Consider the following 20,010-nt stretch of genomic DNA (forward strand, 5'->3'; position numbering starts at 1 on the left):
TAGTTTAAATATAAGAAGATAAATGTTTAAAGAAGAGAAATGTTTAAAGAAAATAAATTCAGTTTTCATGGAATGTATATCACAGAATTTGCTTTTCTGAGTTAACTTTTTTCTGGGTTTGCTGCATTCTTGTAAGTGGCAGCCTATAACTTGAGGCAACAGAAAAGTAGGTGCTTTCACTGACTTTTTCCTCCCCCTGTGGGTTTTCCATACTTTACTAACAAAGCATTGAGAAAACAGTTAAAATACTTATGTAAAGAAAAGTGTAAAACCTAATACTTAAAGCATTTGATTGATGTTTGGGGTATGAATTAATTACTTTTTGGCTCCCAAAACACATTGTTTCTGCATTTTAAGAGGCTTACAATGTCCATCCAAACAGTGCATTTGATATTAATGTATAATGTAACTTGTTAAGGAGTACATTTAAAATTAGTGTTTATTTTAATTCCTTGAAGATATCTCTATGGTGTTTACGTGTCATTTTTTCAAATAAAAATGAGAAAGAGGGTCTTCTGACTAAGTTTAGTTTGAAGATAGGGACTTTAGACAGATGTAACCAAAAGCTAGAAGGATTCTACTTTTCATTTTAGTTCTTTGTTACAGGGAGTGATATCATGACAGTGTACTACTTTAGGTTAAAAAGAAAAGAAAGGTGTGGGGCACTCATCCATTCTGTCTAATTTTTACAGGAAGAGCCATATGTTATGTTCAAGAAGTCTGACAAACCCTTGTATGGAAATGATCGATTTGAAGGTTATTGCATTGACCTTCTCAGGGAGCTGTCTACTATCCTTGGATTTTCCTATGAGATTCGGCTGGTGGAGGATGGAAAATATGGAGCCCAGGAAGATGCCAGCGGACAGTGGAATGGAATGGTTCGTGAACTAATTGATCATGTAAGTTAGCTTTTGGAAGCTTTCTACTATGCATTTAGATTTCAATTCTTTCTATACTAATTGTAAAACTTTTATGATAATGGTGTTTGAATAGTACTGTTTTGGAAAATGCAGATGTTTAAAGAAGTAATACAAGTAGATTCACATCAACGATTTCTTTAGTGTGAATTTGTTAAATGAAGACTATTCTGCATCTCTGTTTTGCCTATAGGCAGTGTTTGTTCCTACCAAACTGGTTTAGCTCTTCTGTGGCATATGCCTAAGTCAAAATATGGAATAGATAGTATTCAAAACTTATTTCTGAAAACAAATATTATTTTTTTTTGTGACAAAACATATATCTTCATTAATCAGTAGAAGTCAGACCTCCTCTTCTGATAGTGGATCTGAGACTTTGTCTTAGAGAAATTTCTGTGTATGTAGTGTAAGCACATAAATTACTTGATATACACAAAGAAGAGGAACATCTTTCTTGAAATTTTAACAATAAAGTGCAAGCAGCAAGACAAAACTATCAACATGTACTGAGGAAGCAAAGTGATGCAATGGGTGTCAAAACAGATACTATTACAATTACTTGTAAATGAGTAAGGCAGGTATTACTTTATGTCCTTCAAAGCATGCTTTCCCAGTTGATCATGCCAGTTGAATTCAGTCTCTTAGAAACATTTTAGTCAATTTGAAAATTACGTCATTGTCCCTTTTTGTATTTATTTGGGTGAGTTGCTTGATATAGAGACATTTGATCAAAGAATGATATAAAACATATTCTGCACATCACTGTCATTTAAAATAGTAAGAAGGGGAGGCTATTTTATAGCTAATTCAAGTGCAAACTAGTGATGGCAGAAACTGCATGAAGAGCTTGAAGAAAAATAATCACTAATCTTGTTTCAATTTGCTTTAAGATTTCAGCAGATGGGCAGAACTTGTTAATCAAAACAGTCATATTTACTGGGACGGTTGTTATCTTTGTGCTTTTCTAGTAAATAATAATCTGGTATTGCTGTTGCAACAGATGCTGATTATGCCTAGCTACACACTTTTAAGAAGAATGCATGGGAGTACTATATTTATATTTTCTTTAAATGTGTGTATGTATTATACCTAGTACGCATACATAGAAAGCAAATAGATATTTAGCTAGACTCTCTGTCCATCTCTTTACATGCATATTTTTACACATGTATAAATGCATAGGCATGCATAACTGTTAGATTTGATTAGTTGTTAGGTAATATCATCATCTGGAACTAATTTTCCATGATTGGCGTGGATATTATGGAAGTATTTCTTACATAATTCTTCAGAAGCAAAGAAAAAAAATCACATTTTGGTATGCTTCTATTATTCAGCCCTAAAGCTTTCTTGAACAAGCACTAGTATGGCCTCCTAAGCTTTTCACTAAGATAATCTTGAAATAAAATGCATTTGAAGAAGTTGCAGCAGTAAAATATGTGGAACAGAATCTTTTCCAATCCTTTCCTCTTGATAACACAAAATGGAACATGTGTTCTTTTTTCCCATAGATAACATATAACTAAACTTAGATTAAAATTTATTTTGCCTTTTGAAATCATGTCTACTTAGGAGTCAAGAAAGTTTAGATACTGTGTTAGTGCATCATGGAAGATGTAGTCTAACTTCTTAACCTGGATCATAACTTTTACTAGTGTCTCAATTTCTCAGTTGTTAAAATTTTCCTTCAAATTTTTCACTGGTTTTATATATTCTTATTTTGTAATCTATTTGAATAAATGCAACTTATTTATGCATCTGTGCCCTTTATTTGCATGCATGTTATAGGTATATTTTATTAGCAAGCAACACTTCAGACCTCAGAACTGTTGTGCAAGAATTTAGAGAATTCCAGATAGACAGTTACCACATTTGATGTTTCTATACATTTAGTACTTCACATGGCCCATTAGCTTAGTTTTTCAGTCTTTCTTTTACCTTAGAGAGTATTTTCTAAATTGTCAAAAAGTTCGTTTTGTGTAAAGTGATTTAATAAACTAAATTACTATTTTTTTGGAAAGTTAAAATGATTCTGCCTACATTTTTCAACCTCAGTTTCTAATTGAAACAAATAGACTACAGAATAAAGATAGAGTTCTGAAAGTTGGCATAGTACTTACATGTATTTGAAAAATATTTTTAGAATTTATTTTATTTTTATCTGCTTGTTATATTTTAACTGTCAGTTACTTAAGTTCAGAAAGAAAGGGTACTATGCTGTGGTATATATCTTTACAAGGGTAGTTTGTAGCATTTGTTATTCAAGAATAAATAAAATGGATAATTTCTGTACAGTATGTGTGTAGAAAGGAAGATGAACAATTTATATAAATATAAAAAGTACCAAATAGAATAAGTTTTTAAATAAACTTTTTAAGTCGGTGTTTAGTCACTTTACATAGTTACTTGGACTCAAAAGTGTAAGTGAAATAAAGATAATGCTATCTGAACTGAGCTCAGCGTATCATGTCAGTCTCAGGCTTGAAATTCTATAGTGTGAACAGAGACTGAAGACTTTACATAAGGCTTTGTGTGTTTTCAATCTCCTTTCCCATAGTTTACTTGCATATCTTCTTTCTTTGACTGTTTTCCTTAGTGTTCACATACGTCATCATTCTGATATTGGTCTCCAAACAATGACTAGTTTCCTTTTGAATAAATGGTAAATACTGAAAGTGAAAAATGAGTTCAGTGGTTCCTTCCCTTTGACGACTAAATGATAATGAATTCTTGTTGGAAAAGACAGTGGTCTTTATAGCTGCAAATGGAAGAGAAATAGTTCACTAGGATAGCAAATATAGATGAGATTTCCCTATGAAAACAATTTAAATTTAATTTCTCCAGTTAAGCACTCTGATTTCTTTGCCACAATTTTACCCTTCTCTGGTTAATTCAAGACAAGGGTGTTAGATATTTGGGGGAGGGGGAGCTAAAATCCAGGTATCTCCATCCTTTACAGATGCATTTTTCATAAAGAAGTATTCTTTATACTGACTTGCTGTCTTTGGTTCAAGAACTTTATTCAAGGGTGGATTGATTGAATTTGTTTTGAACTGAATTATAAATTCTGGAGGTGTCAGGTTGTTCTGTGGTGCTAAAAGTTGTTATGGTAGTGTATTATATTGTATGAGATATATAGTGTGAGTGTTTAAATTGTGTTCTCCTGTAGCTAGCGGATACTGATAGAATAAAAATACATAATTTTGCTTTTTTTCTGTTAGACATTCTACTTTACAGCACCAGAATTGCTTCAAAACAGTTTTATTGTTGGGTTCTAAAACAGGCAAAAATCACTATTTTGTACTTCCCCAGAGATAGAAATGAAAGTGAATAATCCACTGGGAAGTAATTTGTTATTATTATATACCATTAAAAGAACATTTTTTTTCTTTGACTCTGTTTCAGTGATTCTTCTACAGCACAAAGCTTATGCATTACAAATAGACTCTAAAGCTTGCAGATTTTTTATGATTCATAAATAATTACAGAAAAGTACCAATTTTTAGATCATGACTGCTCTTTTTATTATATGTGAGGTTTAAATGGGAACTTTTCTTCGTATCTCAGAGGAGTAGGATTTTCAGCTTGGAGGAAGTTAAGACTTATGCAGTTGGACAGTTGGAAAGCACTACTTAATTTGAATTAACTTTAGACATAGCTTTGTGTTTTACTTCAGTATCTTTTGAATTTTTAAAAATCAATATCTTAGTAAATAAATGCTTACATACAAAATGCTTGTGTTTATGAAAATAGTAGTGGTCTTCCATTCTCTCAAGAACAGAATAGTTTCAGATGTTTATATAATCAGTTTAAAGTGTTTCTGGAGACATCTTCCTCCAATAACTTGTTACTTCCCCCCCCCCCCCCCCCCCCCCAATTTAAGGTCCTTATGTTCTTGAAGGACTACAGCCAAATTCTTTGTATTACTGTGTAAAAGTGAAAAAAAGCTTCCAGTAAGCACCTACATAGATTTTGCTTGCTTTCATTCTGAGACAAATAAAAATCTGTATGAGTAAAGGAATTTAAGTTTCTTCCATCTTTTTATATTCTTTTCTCTTCCTCCATTTTTCAAATGCAGTTTCATCACATTGTTTAGACTCTCTTTCCTTCATACTTACAGCAAGTCCTGCCATGTAGAGCCTCGTAAGTTTAGGCTAAGGAGCTTCTCTTGCCTCTTCTCCTCAAGGATAGATACAGTCTTCCTCCTTGTAACTTTTGTGCAGAAGGTCTGACAGTTGAGATTTTCAATACAGTGCAGGACGGTTTAGCCATGCCTCTTTCATTAATCAAAATCTCAAAAAATTTGACAGTAGTAGGGAGTTAGAGACTATAAGAGAAAGAAAGATCGAGCATTATGTCTTTTTGCACCAACATTATATGTGCTGGACAACAAAACCTGTGGTCTATCAGTGGTCTTTTGAGCACCATATCTGCTTTATGGCTGCCTCATTGTATTAGTGAAAACACTGGTCTGATGTCAACATTTTCAAAGCTATGTATAACACTTAACTCCTACTGAAATTTTTTCAAATGATGCTCCTAAATTAATGTACTGACACTTACTCATATACTACTACTTGTTGAACGTTATTATTAGTCCATTTTCAAAATATTTCTCCACAGAGGATAACTGGATTGTAACACCTTCCTTTAACAATATTTTTTTTTTTATCACATAGAATGCTATTCTATTCACCTTCTGCTTTCTGTATTACTCAGAATGACTTAGTTGTTTTTTGCAAGACTCCCTAGATTTTTGCTAAGGGCTCCTATGCTAATCATCATCAGGTTCAAATAATAAGAATGTTTCATAGGACAACCTAGTTAGTAAACCAGAGGCAGAATGTCAATAGTGACTTCAGAAATGTATTTTGCCTTACTTATCTGAATTTGGAAAATTCAGGACTTTGGCACAATGATTTATCTCTCTTCCTTTGTGGCTAATATTTATGACTGTGAACTGTCATTAATTTCATATTTCTTTAAAAATATTATAGATGTTTGTCCTGGTTTCAGCTGGGATAGAGTTAATTGTCTTCCTAGTAGTTGGTATAGTGTTAGGTTTTTCAGTTAGGTATAAGAAGAATGCTGATAACACACTGATGTTTTCAGTTGTTGCTCAGTAACGTTTAGTCTGAAGTCAAGGATTTTTCAGCTTCTGATGCCCAGCCAGCACGAAGGCTGGAGGGGCACAAGAAGTTGGGAGAGGACACAACCAGGGGAGCTGACCCAAACTGGCCAAAGGGGTATTCCATACCATGTGACGTCACATCTAGTATATAAACTGGGGGGAATGGGGGTGGGGGGGATCACTGCTCGAGGACTGACTCGGCATCAATCGGGGCAGGTGGTGAGCAACTGCTTTGTGCATCACTTGTATATTCCAATCCTTTTATTATTACTATTGTCATTTCAGTAGTGTTATTATTATCATTATTAGTGTCTTCTTGTCTGGTTTATTAAACCGTTCTTATTTCAACCCATGAGTTTTACTTCTTTTCCTGATTTTCTCCCCCATTGCACTGGGTGGAGGGGAAGTGAGTGAGCGGCTGTGTGGTGCTTAGTTGCTGGCTGGGGTTAAACCACGACATGGTGTGATATTCTTGAGTCTAGTACGTGATCCCCTATAGTATCTAGAAGTTAATTTTTTAGAGTTGCTACCTAATCAACACCTGAATCTCTGCAATTTATTATTCAGCTGAAGTGTGGAAATATTCATTAATTCCTTTTGAATGTGATTTTGAATGTGCTTAGATGCCAACTGGGGTCAAACCATAACAATGTCATAGTTTAAACAGATATATCAACTGAGTAAGCATAAAAAAAAAAAAAAGCCTGAATTATGAGACGAGTGGAGATTCAAAAGATTCTCAAGAGAATGCCATTATATATGACAAAATTTGAGTGCACTGCTGGTGAGAAGTTAAACTGGTGCCAATAGAATAATAGTGTACTATTATTGTAATATCCTACTTCGAATTTGCAAGAAAGGTTTCAAACTATTTAGGCCTTAAGTTTAGAACATTCTTCTATATCAGTCTTTTAAAATATTTATTTCAATCACATTAACAGCTATAAAATTATCAATTTAAATCCAGAAATGGTTATTTCTCCCTCTTTAACATGTTTTCCATTAACTCATAATATAGATTAACCATGTAGTCACATAATCATATATCAGAAACTAAAAAAGGATAGAAACATATCATAATGCAGAAGTGATTCTATCTTATATTTCTGCAAAAATCTACTTTTTTTCCCTGACCTATCTTTCTCCATCTAAACCTACATCTCAGACTTCTCTTAATGTTCATCTTGATTATCTTACTCTCAAATTCACTAGACCATCACCAGAATGAATCTCATTATTTTTTACTTATCTTTTTTTATTCCTTTATTCTTGCCATGTCTTCTATAAATCTTGAAAAATCAATCTTTTTTTTCTTTTTTCTTGCCCATACAGTAAGGTAGTTCTCAGGCCAGACCTTTCTTTTGTATGTTTGCCTGCAGCAGCGACCCTGTTTCTGTCTTCTGATAAGTTCATGAATCCATTTCTTGAGGTCCATGTTCCTTGCTGGTTTGACCTAACATTTTAAATGTGTGCTTTTCTCTTATTGGGCTGCATCAGTGCAGGAAGGGGAGCAGAATGAAGCACCCATGATGGAAGGGGAAATGATTAGTGGCCTGCTAAGCATTTAGACACACACAAGTCTATGGGGCTGGATGGGATCCATCCAAGGGTTCTGATGGTGCTGGCAGAAGTGCTCACCAAGACACTTTCAACCGTTTATCAGCAATCCTGGCTAACCAGGGAGGTCCCAGTTGACTGGAAGTTAGCAAATGTGATGCCCATCTACAAGAAGGGCTGGAAGGAGGATCTGGGGAATACAGACCTGTCAGTCTGACCTCGGTGGCAGGGAACGTTATGGAGCAGATCATTTTCAGTGCCATAGTGTGGCACATGCAGGACAACCAGGCAATCAGGCCCAGTCAGCATGGGTTTATGAAAGGCAGGTCCTGCTTGACCAACCTGATCTTCTATGACAAGGTGACGTGCTTAGTGGATGAGGGAAAAGCTGTGGGTGTTGTCTACCTAGACTTTAGTAAAGCCATTTCCCACAGCATTCTCTTGGAGAAAGTGGCTGCTCATGGCTTGGACAGGTGTACTCTTTGCTGGGTAAAAAAATGGCTGGATGAACAGGCCCAAAGAGTGGTGGTTAATGGAGTTAAATCCAGCTGGCAGCCGGTCACAAGTGGTGTTTTGCAGTGCTCAGTTTTGGGGCCAGTTCTGTTTAATATCTTTATTGATGATCTGGATGAGGGAATCGAGTGCATCTTCAGGAAGTTTGCAGGCGACACCAAGTTGGGAGCGAGCGTTGATCTGGTTGAGGGAAGGAAGGCTCTGCAGAGGGATCTGGACAGGCTGGATCAATGAGCTGAGGCCAATTGTATGGGGTTCAAGAGGGCTGAGTGCCAGGTCCTGCACTTGGGTCACAACAACCCCATGCAACACTACAGGCTTGGGGAAGAGTGGCTGGAAAGCTGCCCGGCAGAAAAGGACCAGGCGGTGTTGGTCAACAGCTGGCTGAATATGAGCCAGCAGTGTGCCCAGGTGGGCAAGAAGGCCAACAGAATCCCACCTTGTATCAGAAATAGCATGGCCAGCAGGACTAGGGAAGTGATTGTCCCCCTGTACTCAGCACTGGTGAGGCTACACCTTGAATGCTATGTTCAGTTTTGGGCCCCTCACTGCAAGAAAGCATTCAGGTGCTGGAGCATGTCCAAAGGACAGCAATAAAGCTGGTGAAGAGTCTAAGGAACAAGTCTTCTGAGAAGTGTCTGAGGGAACTGGGGTTGTTTAGCCTGGAGACAAGGAGGCTGAGGGGAGACCTTATCGCTCTCTACAACTACCTGAAAGGAGGTTGTAGGGAGGTGGGTGTCGGTCTCTTCTCCCAAGTAACAAGAATGACAAGAAGAAAAAGCCTCAGGTTGTACCAGGTGAGGCTTAGACTGGATATTGGGAAAATTTCTCCACCAGAAGGGTTATCCATCATTGGAACGGGCTGCCCAGGGAAGTGGTGGAGTCACCATCCATGGAGATATTTAAAAGACGTGTAGACGTGGCACTTAGGGACATGGTTTAGTGGTGGACTTGGCAGTGTTAGGTTAACAGTTGGACTTGATGATCTTAAGGTTCTTTTCCAACCTAAATGATTCTATGATTCTATGTTTTAAGTGCTTTATTTCCATATCACTGTTCCTGTTTGAATCATGACAGTATCGTTAAAACTCCTTGATATTTTATTTTTGTGTTTTGTAGAAACTGCTAGTAACATTTGTTCACATTTCAACAGAGAACTTGACTCTGAAATGAATCCTAAAATAGATTTTTTTTTTGTTTCCCAGTTAAGAGAATATACTGACTGTAACTGTTGTTATCAAAAACATTTTTTTGTTAGAAATTCTTTTGGGAAGTATTTTTCAATCAATTAATGACAAGTGAATTTCTCTTTGAAATTTGTTGTTCTGGGTTTTGTACTCTATAGAGGAAGGGAAACAAAATCTATTAAACATTTTAATTAAAAGAGATTTTGACAAAATTAGAACTTTAGGATCAGATGTTTAGTTTAGGATCATATGTTGACCTCCAGTCAATTTGGTGTCTTAGTGATTTTCCTTCTGAAGACTTGGGTAAAGACTTGTTGTTACCATGGAACATTCTGACTTCAATAAAATAAAAGAAAGCTAGGACACAAGTTTTTTATCAGCTATCTTAGAAATTATTCTTCCCCTGCTACTATATCTTGTGAATGGTGAGATACCAGACAATGATATGCATAGTTTACATTTTTTTCTACTTGAGTAAACAAGCAGAAGATTTTTGTTAGAGGAAAAAAGTATTAATTTCATTTTGATGCTATTGTCTCTGTCTTAGTTCTCCATACTTGCGGTATTATTTTTAAGTTCCTTAGAACTGATACTACTCACAGTATATTAAAATACATTATAACATGTCAAGCACTGCAAAATGATTATCGAGTCTGTTGTTAACACTTTTCTTGTCTGAAAAAGAATTAACTTCAGGGTAAGATATCTTTCCACCAGCATCTGCAAAATGAGTGTGCATCTTTTGTGAAAGTACTTGTGCAACCCCCCCGCAACAAAACAAAAATCCCAAACCCACAGAAACTCAGAGATCTGCTTAATTTGCTTTGTTTTCTTTTTTTTTTTTTTGCAAAGATACTTATTTGCATTCTTAGAAGGGAGAACTGGGTGCATGTAATTGCAGTATTTTATTTGGTAACACTTTAAAGTTTAGTTCTTAAAGTTTGGCTTTACAAAAAATGTGTTTCTGCATTCTTGAGGTGGTAAAGCTTTATTATAAATGTACTAGTTGTTGAGGTTTTTTTACATTCCTTTCTTTTGAAGGACCCTTTCTTTAAATATACAAACTATAGAAAACCTAAGTACAATACACATGTGAACCAGTTTAAAAAAGAGATCTTACTTTTTTTACACATTAATTGTACATTGAAATTTGCAATTGATCATCACTTTTAAGCAAAAAAAAAAATATTTCCTATTCTCTCTTCCTTTAAAAAGAAGCTGTGTTGAGAGCATTAAATATACCTTTTTTTTTTTTCTTCCTATAAATAATATTATTCTAAAGTCCTGGTAATCTTGGGCAGATTTTCTTTATTCAGAGAAGTGGTATCTTTGACTTGTGTTCATTAACATATTAAAATAGATTTTTCATGACCATCTTCTGTGCATGTCAAGGTATTTGCTGAGATAATTAACATTATGGCAGTCTTGTTAATTTTGACTCATGAAAAAAATGAGGTTTATCTGTGAAAAGCATGGAATTTGAGAGGGTAAAAAAACATGATAGTTTTATGAAACAAGGGCAGCTCATGTAATAGATGTGAAAGGTAATTTTTGACAATGCCTACCTTTACTCAGTGTTATTATATAAACAAGGTACTAATGATTGCAGATGTTCTCAAAAAGGATTATTTTGATATGAACTCCTTCTTTCAGATACATATTTAGAACCTATTTAACATCTTAAATCAGGCCTCATAAAGTCAATTTAATGTAGATTACAATTCCACAGATTAGAATGTTGTATCCAAGAGTGGAAGACAACCTGCGAGAGACTAAGTTCAGGATTAAAATGCCGAAGTGAATGTTTTGATAAAAGGTGCCTGTTGGAGCACTAGCTACGTAGGCTTCTGTTTTAGCCAATAGAGACCTAGTGCAAAAAATTATACCAGAGCTGAGAGAGAAATTTGGCTTATCTTCTAAACCTGTGTCCAGTGGATTAATTCAGGTTAGATGCTCCATGATCTCAAGCACATTTGCATAAGGCAGCAGATGTCACAGAGGACATCCCTCCTATTCTAGAGCAACATATTTGAGGATGGGTTGGCTGTTTGAGGTATGTTTTATGCAGTAGACACATTCAGGAACACAGAACACTTTTCTAGAACTTGGTCAGCTGAATTGCTCTTCAGGCTCCATCATCTGTATTGATTAGACCTTCACTGGCTGTGATGGGAGTTTAAACTGCCACGGATTAAGCCAGTAGACCGCACGTAAGTGTCTGGTGCCACTTGAGCTTCCTTGAGCTGTCCAAGACACCCACATAGTTCTGTCAAATCTAAGACCTATGGGAGACCCTTTCATTGATGGAACAGCAACTAGAGGCATGGGGATATCTTAAAGCATGTCACAAGCTCTAGTCCAATATAGAAAAGGGCTTGGGGAATAAGAGCCCAGGAGTCTGCCTTTTGGTGTTTGCTGACATGTAGGTTGTGCTTGAAGGAATTTTGAGGTTACAATCTGTTTACAAAATTATATTTGTATTGCACTTGCTACAGTATTCATTGAGTGTTAATCTTATTTTTTTTTAATTACTGTCAGTAAATGTGAGTAGATAAATTCCTCTCTCGGAAAAGAATACTAAGACTTTTCTGAATGCCGATACTTGTTTATACAAGCAAACATAGCTGTTTTCTCACGGAATTACGCTATTTTCCAATTAGTTTTCATTATCCCTGTCACCTATCATGCTTGTATTAGGAGCTGGAAAAAATAAGGATTACCATGAGAAACTATAATGTGGAAAAACAGCTGTCTGAAGACCTTTATCCATTAAGAAAGAAAATAATAATTTTGCTAACAGAGCCTTCATAACAAGTTTTGGGGGTTTTTTTGTGTTCCTAGTTTTTCTGTACCTTTAAATAGATCATTTAAGCTGTCTGGATAGAATGCCTGTCTTTCATCTGGTTGTATAGTTTGTTGAAATATTTTTTTCATTAGGCTAATAGCATGAGATAAATTATCTCACAAATCTTGGTTTAAATTAATCTTTTTAGATAAAACCTCATGGGTTTTGTCCATTTTTGCCTGAGGAGTAACCACATATATTCATCATAAAAATAAAAAAAGGCCCAACAAATTTGCATGTACTTTAGTTTCACATTCAAAAATAGGCTTAATAAGGCCTATTTTTTTGTTTTTTAAATACATGATTTCTGTTGATGGGGCGGTTTACATGATGCATAATATAACTCATCAACACAACTTGTATTCACAGACAGAAAGTTATTTTTCATTTCTTATGCTAGGGAATATTCAGGCTGTTCAGACTAAGGAAAATAAGTAAGAAAGGAGAGAGAATGCAAGTACTACTGTTCGAGGTGGCAAAGGTAAGTGTTACACAGATCTGTAATGAATAATAGGAAGAAGTGAGTGATCATGTGAGTGTAGTAGATAATATAACGGGCTTAGAAGCTTATGTCAAGGGAAATCCAGTGGGACTCACTTCCTTTCTAGTGGGACTCGAACCCACTAACGTGCCTCTGTTTCTGGTGGGACTCAAACCCACACTTGTGCCTCGGGTGTCCACCGCTGACTGAGGAGAGAGACACGGACAGAGTATAGAATTACAAAGGATTTTTTCTTAAGCCATGTGCATCTGATGCCCCAGCCTAGTGCTTGGGCACCCTGATATTGAGGAAGGCAGGGTTTATATATGTTACAATACAGTTGTGTAGACTAATTAAATCACCTGTGTTAAGGGGTAGACTAATCATTTACCATTGTTTGTGTAATAAATGCGTGCTTATCCCATGCAGGATCAGTGTGTGCTTATCCTGTGCAGGTGGTTAGCGGTGTGTGTTAATCTTCATTGTTCTAAACCTGTACAGGTGGAGTGGTTTTGTACTGGGTTCTGTCCGTTGCTGTTTTGAGAACCTTGAGTTCATTGCTAGGCTTGGGTCACAATACTTTTGTATTGTCTGAGAGTGTTTCTTTGCAATCTGCTGATATTGGTTCTTAACACTTCACATCTACATTTTTTAAATGAAGGCGTGTGCTGGTTTTGGCTGGGATAGAGTTAATTTTCTTCATAGCAGCTAATATGGGGCTATGTTTTGGATTTGTGCTGAAAACAGCGTTGATAATGCCGAGATGTTTTTGTTACTGCTGAGCAGTGCTAACACAAAGCCAAGGCCTTTTCTGCTTCTCACCCCACCCCACCAGTGGGTAGGCTGGGGTGGCACAAGGCATTGGGAAGGGACACAGCTGGGACAGCTGACCCCGAACTGACCAAAAGTATCAAAGGGATATTCCAGGCCATATGGCGTCATGCTCAGTATATAAGGCTGGGGGAAGAAGAAGGAAGGGGGGACGTTCAGAGTTACGGTGTTTGTCTTCCCAAGTGACCGTTACGCATGATGGAGCCCTGCGTTCCTGGAGATGGCTGAACACCTGCCTGCCCACGGGAAGTGGGGAATGAATTCTTTGTTTTGCTTTGCTTGCGTGTGCGGCTTTTTCTTTACCTATTAAACTGTCCTTATCTCAACTCATGAGTGTTCTCACTTCGACCCTTCCGATTCTCTCCCTCATCCCACTGTGAGGGAGGTGAGTGAACAGCTGTGTGGTGCTTAGATGCTGGCTGGGGTTAAACTATGACAAGGTGAAAAGTGTTCAGGACTCCTTCAGAGGGAGGATTTCAAGGTCTAGAAGTAAGGCTAAAGAAAACTGTGAAATTTTAGGTAAAATGTCATCAAATAAATTATATTACAGGGAAATATTTTAATGTTATGTCCTTAATACACTGAGGAAATCTCAGCTCAGTATACAAGATGTAATAACATATACTAAATTCTGAGCACTCACATATCACTCGTTGGGTTTCAGTTTGAATGAGTGTCATTGAAAGGAAGATAAATACTCAGCTCAGCAGAAGCTGTAACATTTTACCTGTCTTTGAATAATTTTCACCCACAGAATCCATAAATCTATCTTGATTTTGGAGTTTCCAAGTCTTCTTTGCTCATAGATTTCATTACAAAATGTCTCATTCAGCTATAAAGCTTTCACACTTTTTATAATAATTACTCCTTTCCTTTTATGAGTTTACATCGGATACATTGAGCAGTTTTGCATTACAAAAGTGGAACTTAAATTGTCATTTAATACATAATGTATTGTACTTACAGAGGAGTCTAAGCTCATCTCTAAGTACAAAATTTAAACTATATTTTTGACAAACTATGTGAGACAGTTAATTTTTTTTCAAATCTTAGATCTAAGCTAGCATCTGCAACTGAATCTAAGCTGTCACATGATACAAATTTTAATCATGCTAATTTTTTTCTATATATAACAGAAACTTGAAGTCTGATCCTTTGGGGAGATGATGTTTTGAGGGGTAACCTTTTATAAACCACATAGTGTTTTGGCAAGTCTGCAGTTAAGATATAGTTGTTGCTTGAACCAGCAACTCTGGTGAATATAGATGAATATAGACGGTAAGCTGAATGCCTACTGATTTTTGCTGAAGTTTTTGTATGTTATTTTCTAGTATCTTGCCATTTTATTTTATTTTTACCTACGCTCTTTAAAAAAAAAAGACAACACAATTCCTTTTTTTCCGTACTCTGTGTATATGTTTAAAATACTACTGTTTGTATTTCAGTTTTCTTATCCTTATTTGCTTGTATTTTCTGCTTTCTTATGTTTTGTTTATAATTTATCTCTTTCCTGATTTATCTGTTTAGCCATTTGAAGGCCATCTGTTGTGAGTGCATTTTTATTTCTTGGTATATATTTATTTACCTTGCAGATTAAGCATTACTGTTCTATGCTGAACCATTCTTCTCTGAATTTTCAGTAATCATTATTAGTTACATTTGTTATGTTGGCTGTTTTCCAGCACAACCCTCCCTTTAAACAAAGCTACTAATTCACGTTATTCAATATTTAAAAATAGTATTCCGACTCCTTCCAGTTATTCTGGCATAACGTATCCATAATTCTTTAACTGTTAAGTGCCTGTAATTTATTTTTCATGTGTATATTTACTGTTTTAAATGTTCATATTATCTTTCAGTTATTATTGTTTGCATGCTTTCTTTTCCTCATTAAAGTAGCATTTCATTTCTGTGTGAAATCTTTCCTGGGGTCTATAGGATAATTTATTATGCTAATTTGTAATATGACAGAAGATATCACTTGTGCTTTTTGTGCCTTTCAGTCTGATTGTTAATTCATTAATCCACAACTTCAAGTGCTCTGACCTTTTATTTCCAATGTCATTTGTCCCAAGCTGAATAAGCAGCAGCAGGTGTCCCCCTGACAAGCAACTAACTGTGTCTCTTTTGTTGCTTGAGCTTCTATTTTTCACTTTGAGCATACTGAATATATTCATAGATTTACAGAACCTCCCTGCAAATTCTTATCTTGTGTGTCTGAATTTATCAATGTAATTCACTTAAATATGACATACTATGCATCTTCTGTTCCTTTTTTTTTGTTTTTTTTTGGGGGGGGGGGGGGGTGCTTTAAGGTGAACGATCAAAGAGATGACCATAGAATTACTAGCAACTGTGGCTTTATTACTGCTTCAAACCAACAGCCAAACATTGGTCTCTATACTCACTTACAAGATGACACTTAATTTGCATGTCTACTTAGTCACTTTCTAATAAGGGCTGTGTATGATATTCCCATGGAAAAATGTACAAACAGATCCTAACTCAGAGTAAATGTTATGCAGAGAATAGATTTCGGATAGAGTGCAGCAGAAAGTATTGCAGAAAGCCATGAAAAAATGCCAGGGAAATCCAAACCCTCAGTAATCTAAAATGTCAAAGAAATCCCAAGCCAGAAGCTTAGTTCAAGTGTGCAAAATTTATGTATTAATTCAGTGAGGAACATAGCAGAAGTGCATGTATGAATTCCTTATTAAATTGCAGGCAAGGAGTGTGTTACTGATTTCAAGTACAGGACACACTGAAGATGTAGTTTTCAACAAAAGAGCAGTTGAGAGTGAGCAATTATTTTCCAAAAAGCAAGGAACTTCCACACAGTCTGCATTTAGTAAAGCAAGGTCCAGCAGTATTTCTAATACTACAGTAAGACACAGAGAATAATAACGTATACACTTTTTTTAGTAGTCGTAAATGTTATTACATGATCTTTTGAGCTGATCACTTCCTATGTTTCCCAAAGACACTGGATGAAAGATTTTAAGTATATTCTCAGTTATTTGACACCCAAAGTGGTAGGAGACTTTGACAGTAGGGTCTTCTCAATAAGTGCTCTGAGATGTGTGGATTTTTTCTGATGATCTGTACTCAGGGGCCTGTTTATCTGAAATGTCTTGAGACTAGGGGTAAGTGAATATTGGCTTCTTGTCATTTAACTACAGTATGCCTAAGTAATGGTTTTTATAGTTAGGGTATTATGGTTTTCTAATTTTAATTTTCACAATTTTAACCACTACTAATGAATATTTTTCTTTTAAAATCACTTTTCTGTTGCTATGTGAAAATAACCTGTCTTCTTTTTCCATTTCTGTTTTTTTCTCTTTTTCATTCTAGCAGTCTTATCAAGTTCTGTCAGTGAATTGCCAGACTCGAGCTTACTTTTTGGAGCAACATCCATACTCTGTCTTTTGGCATTTCTGCTAGATAACTCAGGATTTTATTTAAAGTATAGATAAAATTCAGGAAGTACCCTAATTTACTTTAGTAGCCAGGATCCCTCGTGATAAATAGCGTGTTTTACCATGTAAAACTGTTAGTTTGTAATTTCTGTTCCTTCTCTTAACTATTTTCCTGCCTGCCCACATTGATAAATAGGATGTTTGCCCACTTGCCCCCCACTCCCTCTTTTATTTTTTTCTTTTCTTTTTTTAGGTGTGGCTAGTCACAGGTTCACAAGTTTTGGGAAATTGTGGGCAATCATTTCAAATGTTCCTTGAGAAGTTACTGCCAAAAGAATGCTAGCACTGGGCCAAATCAAGTGTAAATTAGGGGCCAAATATTTTAGATACTGGGTGAAAGAATTAGTACATAAGCATTAACATAGAATATGTTTTTAGTCTAACCAGTATAATCCCCATTTATGATTATTAGCTATTTGGACATGCTTAGGTAATGCACTTGGTTATATAAATGATTAAATTTCAGTCACAGATAAAAACTGTACGGTGAACAATTGGCATTCATTTTCACTGCACTGCCAGTGAACTGAATCATAGCCCATCAAGGCAGCAACATGAAGTTTTTCAAATGAGACTCCAAAAGATAACTCTTTAACTCAAGCATCATCTGTGCTTACAGCAATGATTAGGACCTGATGGGATCCAGGGCTACGGCTGTATTCATAAAAAGTGTTAAATTTTTCATATCCTCATACAATTATCTGATCTTTACAATCACTTTTGTTGCTATAATGATAGTGAAGAATGGTAGAAAATAACATGGGGATTATTGTTTCTATGTATATGTCTGCTGAAGTGAAATACATGTGAAAATTAGAATTCTCTAATAGCAGCGTTAATTTCCATTGGGACTTATCCCTTTTATTAGGTAAATTCATGTGTCCACATTTTTATTCTGTATCTTCTGGTTCAGAAAAGGTTGGTCGCTGGGGTTGGCCCCATTTAGTAGAAATTAAATTACCTGGAGAAAATTGATGAAACAACTTCTCTATTCAAAGATGTGCTTTTCCTCCAAGGAGGTGATTTGCAATTCTGTTTTTGATGTCAAATCTTCAGCAAGTTATTTTTAGAGCTTATCATGAATCTGTTCATTCAGTCTGTTTCTACAATATCTATACTTCATTGGATGGTACTTGATCACTACAAAGATCAAAATAATTTCAGCTTTACAGGGAAAGTTGATTGGTACCAGCTTTCCCAATCTTCCCTTAGTCCTCCTCTCTGCCTACTTAGATCTTACTTTAACCTCATTCCTCCTAGAAGTAATGACTAAGGAGTTTGATTGCATGCTTGGTAGATCAGGAATTCAGAAATTCTACTCATAAATGTGAACATGGCATACTCTGAGCATGTTCATAAGAAATGTTGCTACTTAAACTTTGCTTGGGTTTTGTTCATTTGGAAATGGTAACAGAAGGATTTTGAAAGACTTGCAGGGGACTTATATAAATCAACTACAGGTGTATTCATGAAGCACAATTAACACAAACAAATGAATTCTTAATGTTGTTACTGATACTAAAAGCTCGAAAAAAAAAAAATTCAAAAGCTCTGTGCTGCAATTTGTCTTTTGCTCATCACCAAAGAATTTCAACACATCTCAAAGTGAACATTTCATGGAAGGCAGGGAGTAGGGACTGTGGAATCCTGGAGTATGTCAACTTTCAGCAAAGCAACATTTTGGTAAAAGAGTTGCAGAATCTGCTGGCAGGAGATGTGTTCCTGGGAATGATGCCCAAAACAGAACATCACCCAAACTGTTTGGGGAACTGAAAGGTATTAATTCTGATCTGTTATTCTTACAAGATCAAAGATAATTCAGTTGTTTAAGAAAATTATACAAAAGTCAAACATTCAGAGTTAAAAAAAAAAAAAAAAAAAAGAAACCATCACAGCAGCTTTACTTAAGCCCAAAATACACAAAATGAAACTGATTGTGTGTGTGTGTGTGTGTGTGTTAGGAAGAAAATCGTGTTACTTTGTCACAATAGCTTGAAATTGATTTGCACAGTCAATTTTTATTCTGCTATTTCCCAACCTCTGAAGGCCTGATTAGCAGTAATGTGTGGTAACTTCCAAAGATGAGTAACTTGCCTTCCTGAGAATGTATATTGGTGTGAAAAAAATTGTATACACATACGCATATGCATATCAATGACTGCATATAGGTGCTTGTAAAGAATGAAAGTATATTTTTGTATGAATGTGTGGGGCATGATACTCGTAAAGTGCTAGTAGAAACTGTGAAACAGTATAGATACCTGTTAGAATTTTTTTAGTCAGAATATTGGATAAATAAGTGACATGCTGAGACAATGTTTTATGTTTAAAACCCATGTAATTAAAAAAACCAAAACAAACAGCTCCAATTTTTCAGGTAATAAAGTCAAGTTTAAAGAAATGAAAAGTAATAAGGTTGAAGAAAGATTTTTTACTTCTTGCTCTGCTTTAGAAGTGTATACAATAATCTGTTATTGGAAGTAAAATCTTTATTTATAGTATGGAAAATAGGTTGTTAACTAGAAAGCCATTTTGTGCCTGAGGCAATGTAGATTTTGCCTTAAAAATAGAAGACTTACATAGATGTATTTTGTGAGATTTTTTTGTTATGTGGATTGGTAAAGTGCTACACTTATTCTAGAATATTCTTCAAATTTGTGGTAATTAATTATCTTTGTTAGTTTTTAAACTTAGAAAAATAATTGAGCTCTTTCAAAATGTCATGTGCAGCATTCAGCCCTGTCACTTCCACGTCTTATGATTTTCAAGTCAGTTTGAAAATGATCCCTCCGGCCCTCAAAGGAGCTATTGCAATACTGTAGTATTTCATAATTCCAAAACGTAAAAGCAAAACTAGTGTAAGATCTATACTTATATTATTGTTACAGTGTAATAATAAAGAAAAGATAAAATAAAGGGTCAGTTATGAAAAGCCACCACAGAAGCATAGTGTCATTGCTCTTCTCTTGACTAATCCTGTTGCTATTAGAGAACTGCATAAAGGTGATAGAGTTTTGCAAAAGAACAGTAGCAGCTTAGATTACAGTGGCAGCATGATTTCAGATGTGTGCC

The 20,010-nt window shown here is 35.6% G+C and overlaps 1 protein-coding gene across 2 annotated transcripts in view; it reads left to right on the forward strand.

The window, feature by feature from the left end:
• Positions 1–20,010, forward strand: part of GRIK2 (glutamate ionotropic receptor kainate type subunit 2) — a 424,554-nt gene that overhangs the window by 247,457 nt on the left and 157,087 nt on the right. For both annotated transcript variants that reach the window (XM_049818325.1, XM_049818326.1), the window contains one exon: positions 693–899. In XM_049818325.1, coding sequence (XP_049674282.1) covers positions 693–899 — 207 coding nt within the window. The remainder of the gene's footprint in view (positions 1–692; positions 900–20,010) is intronic.

The sequence above is a fragment of the Accipiter gentilis genome, chromosome 15, assembly GCF_929443795.1.
Source record: "Accipiter gentilis chromosome 15, bAccGen1.1, whole genome shotgun sequence".
Taxonomy (NCBI): domain Eukaryota; kingdom Metazoa; phylum Chordata; class Aves; order Accipitriformes; family Accipitridae; genus Astur; species Astur gentilis.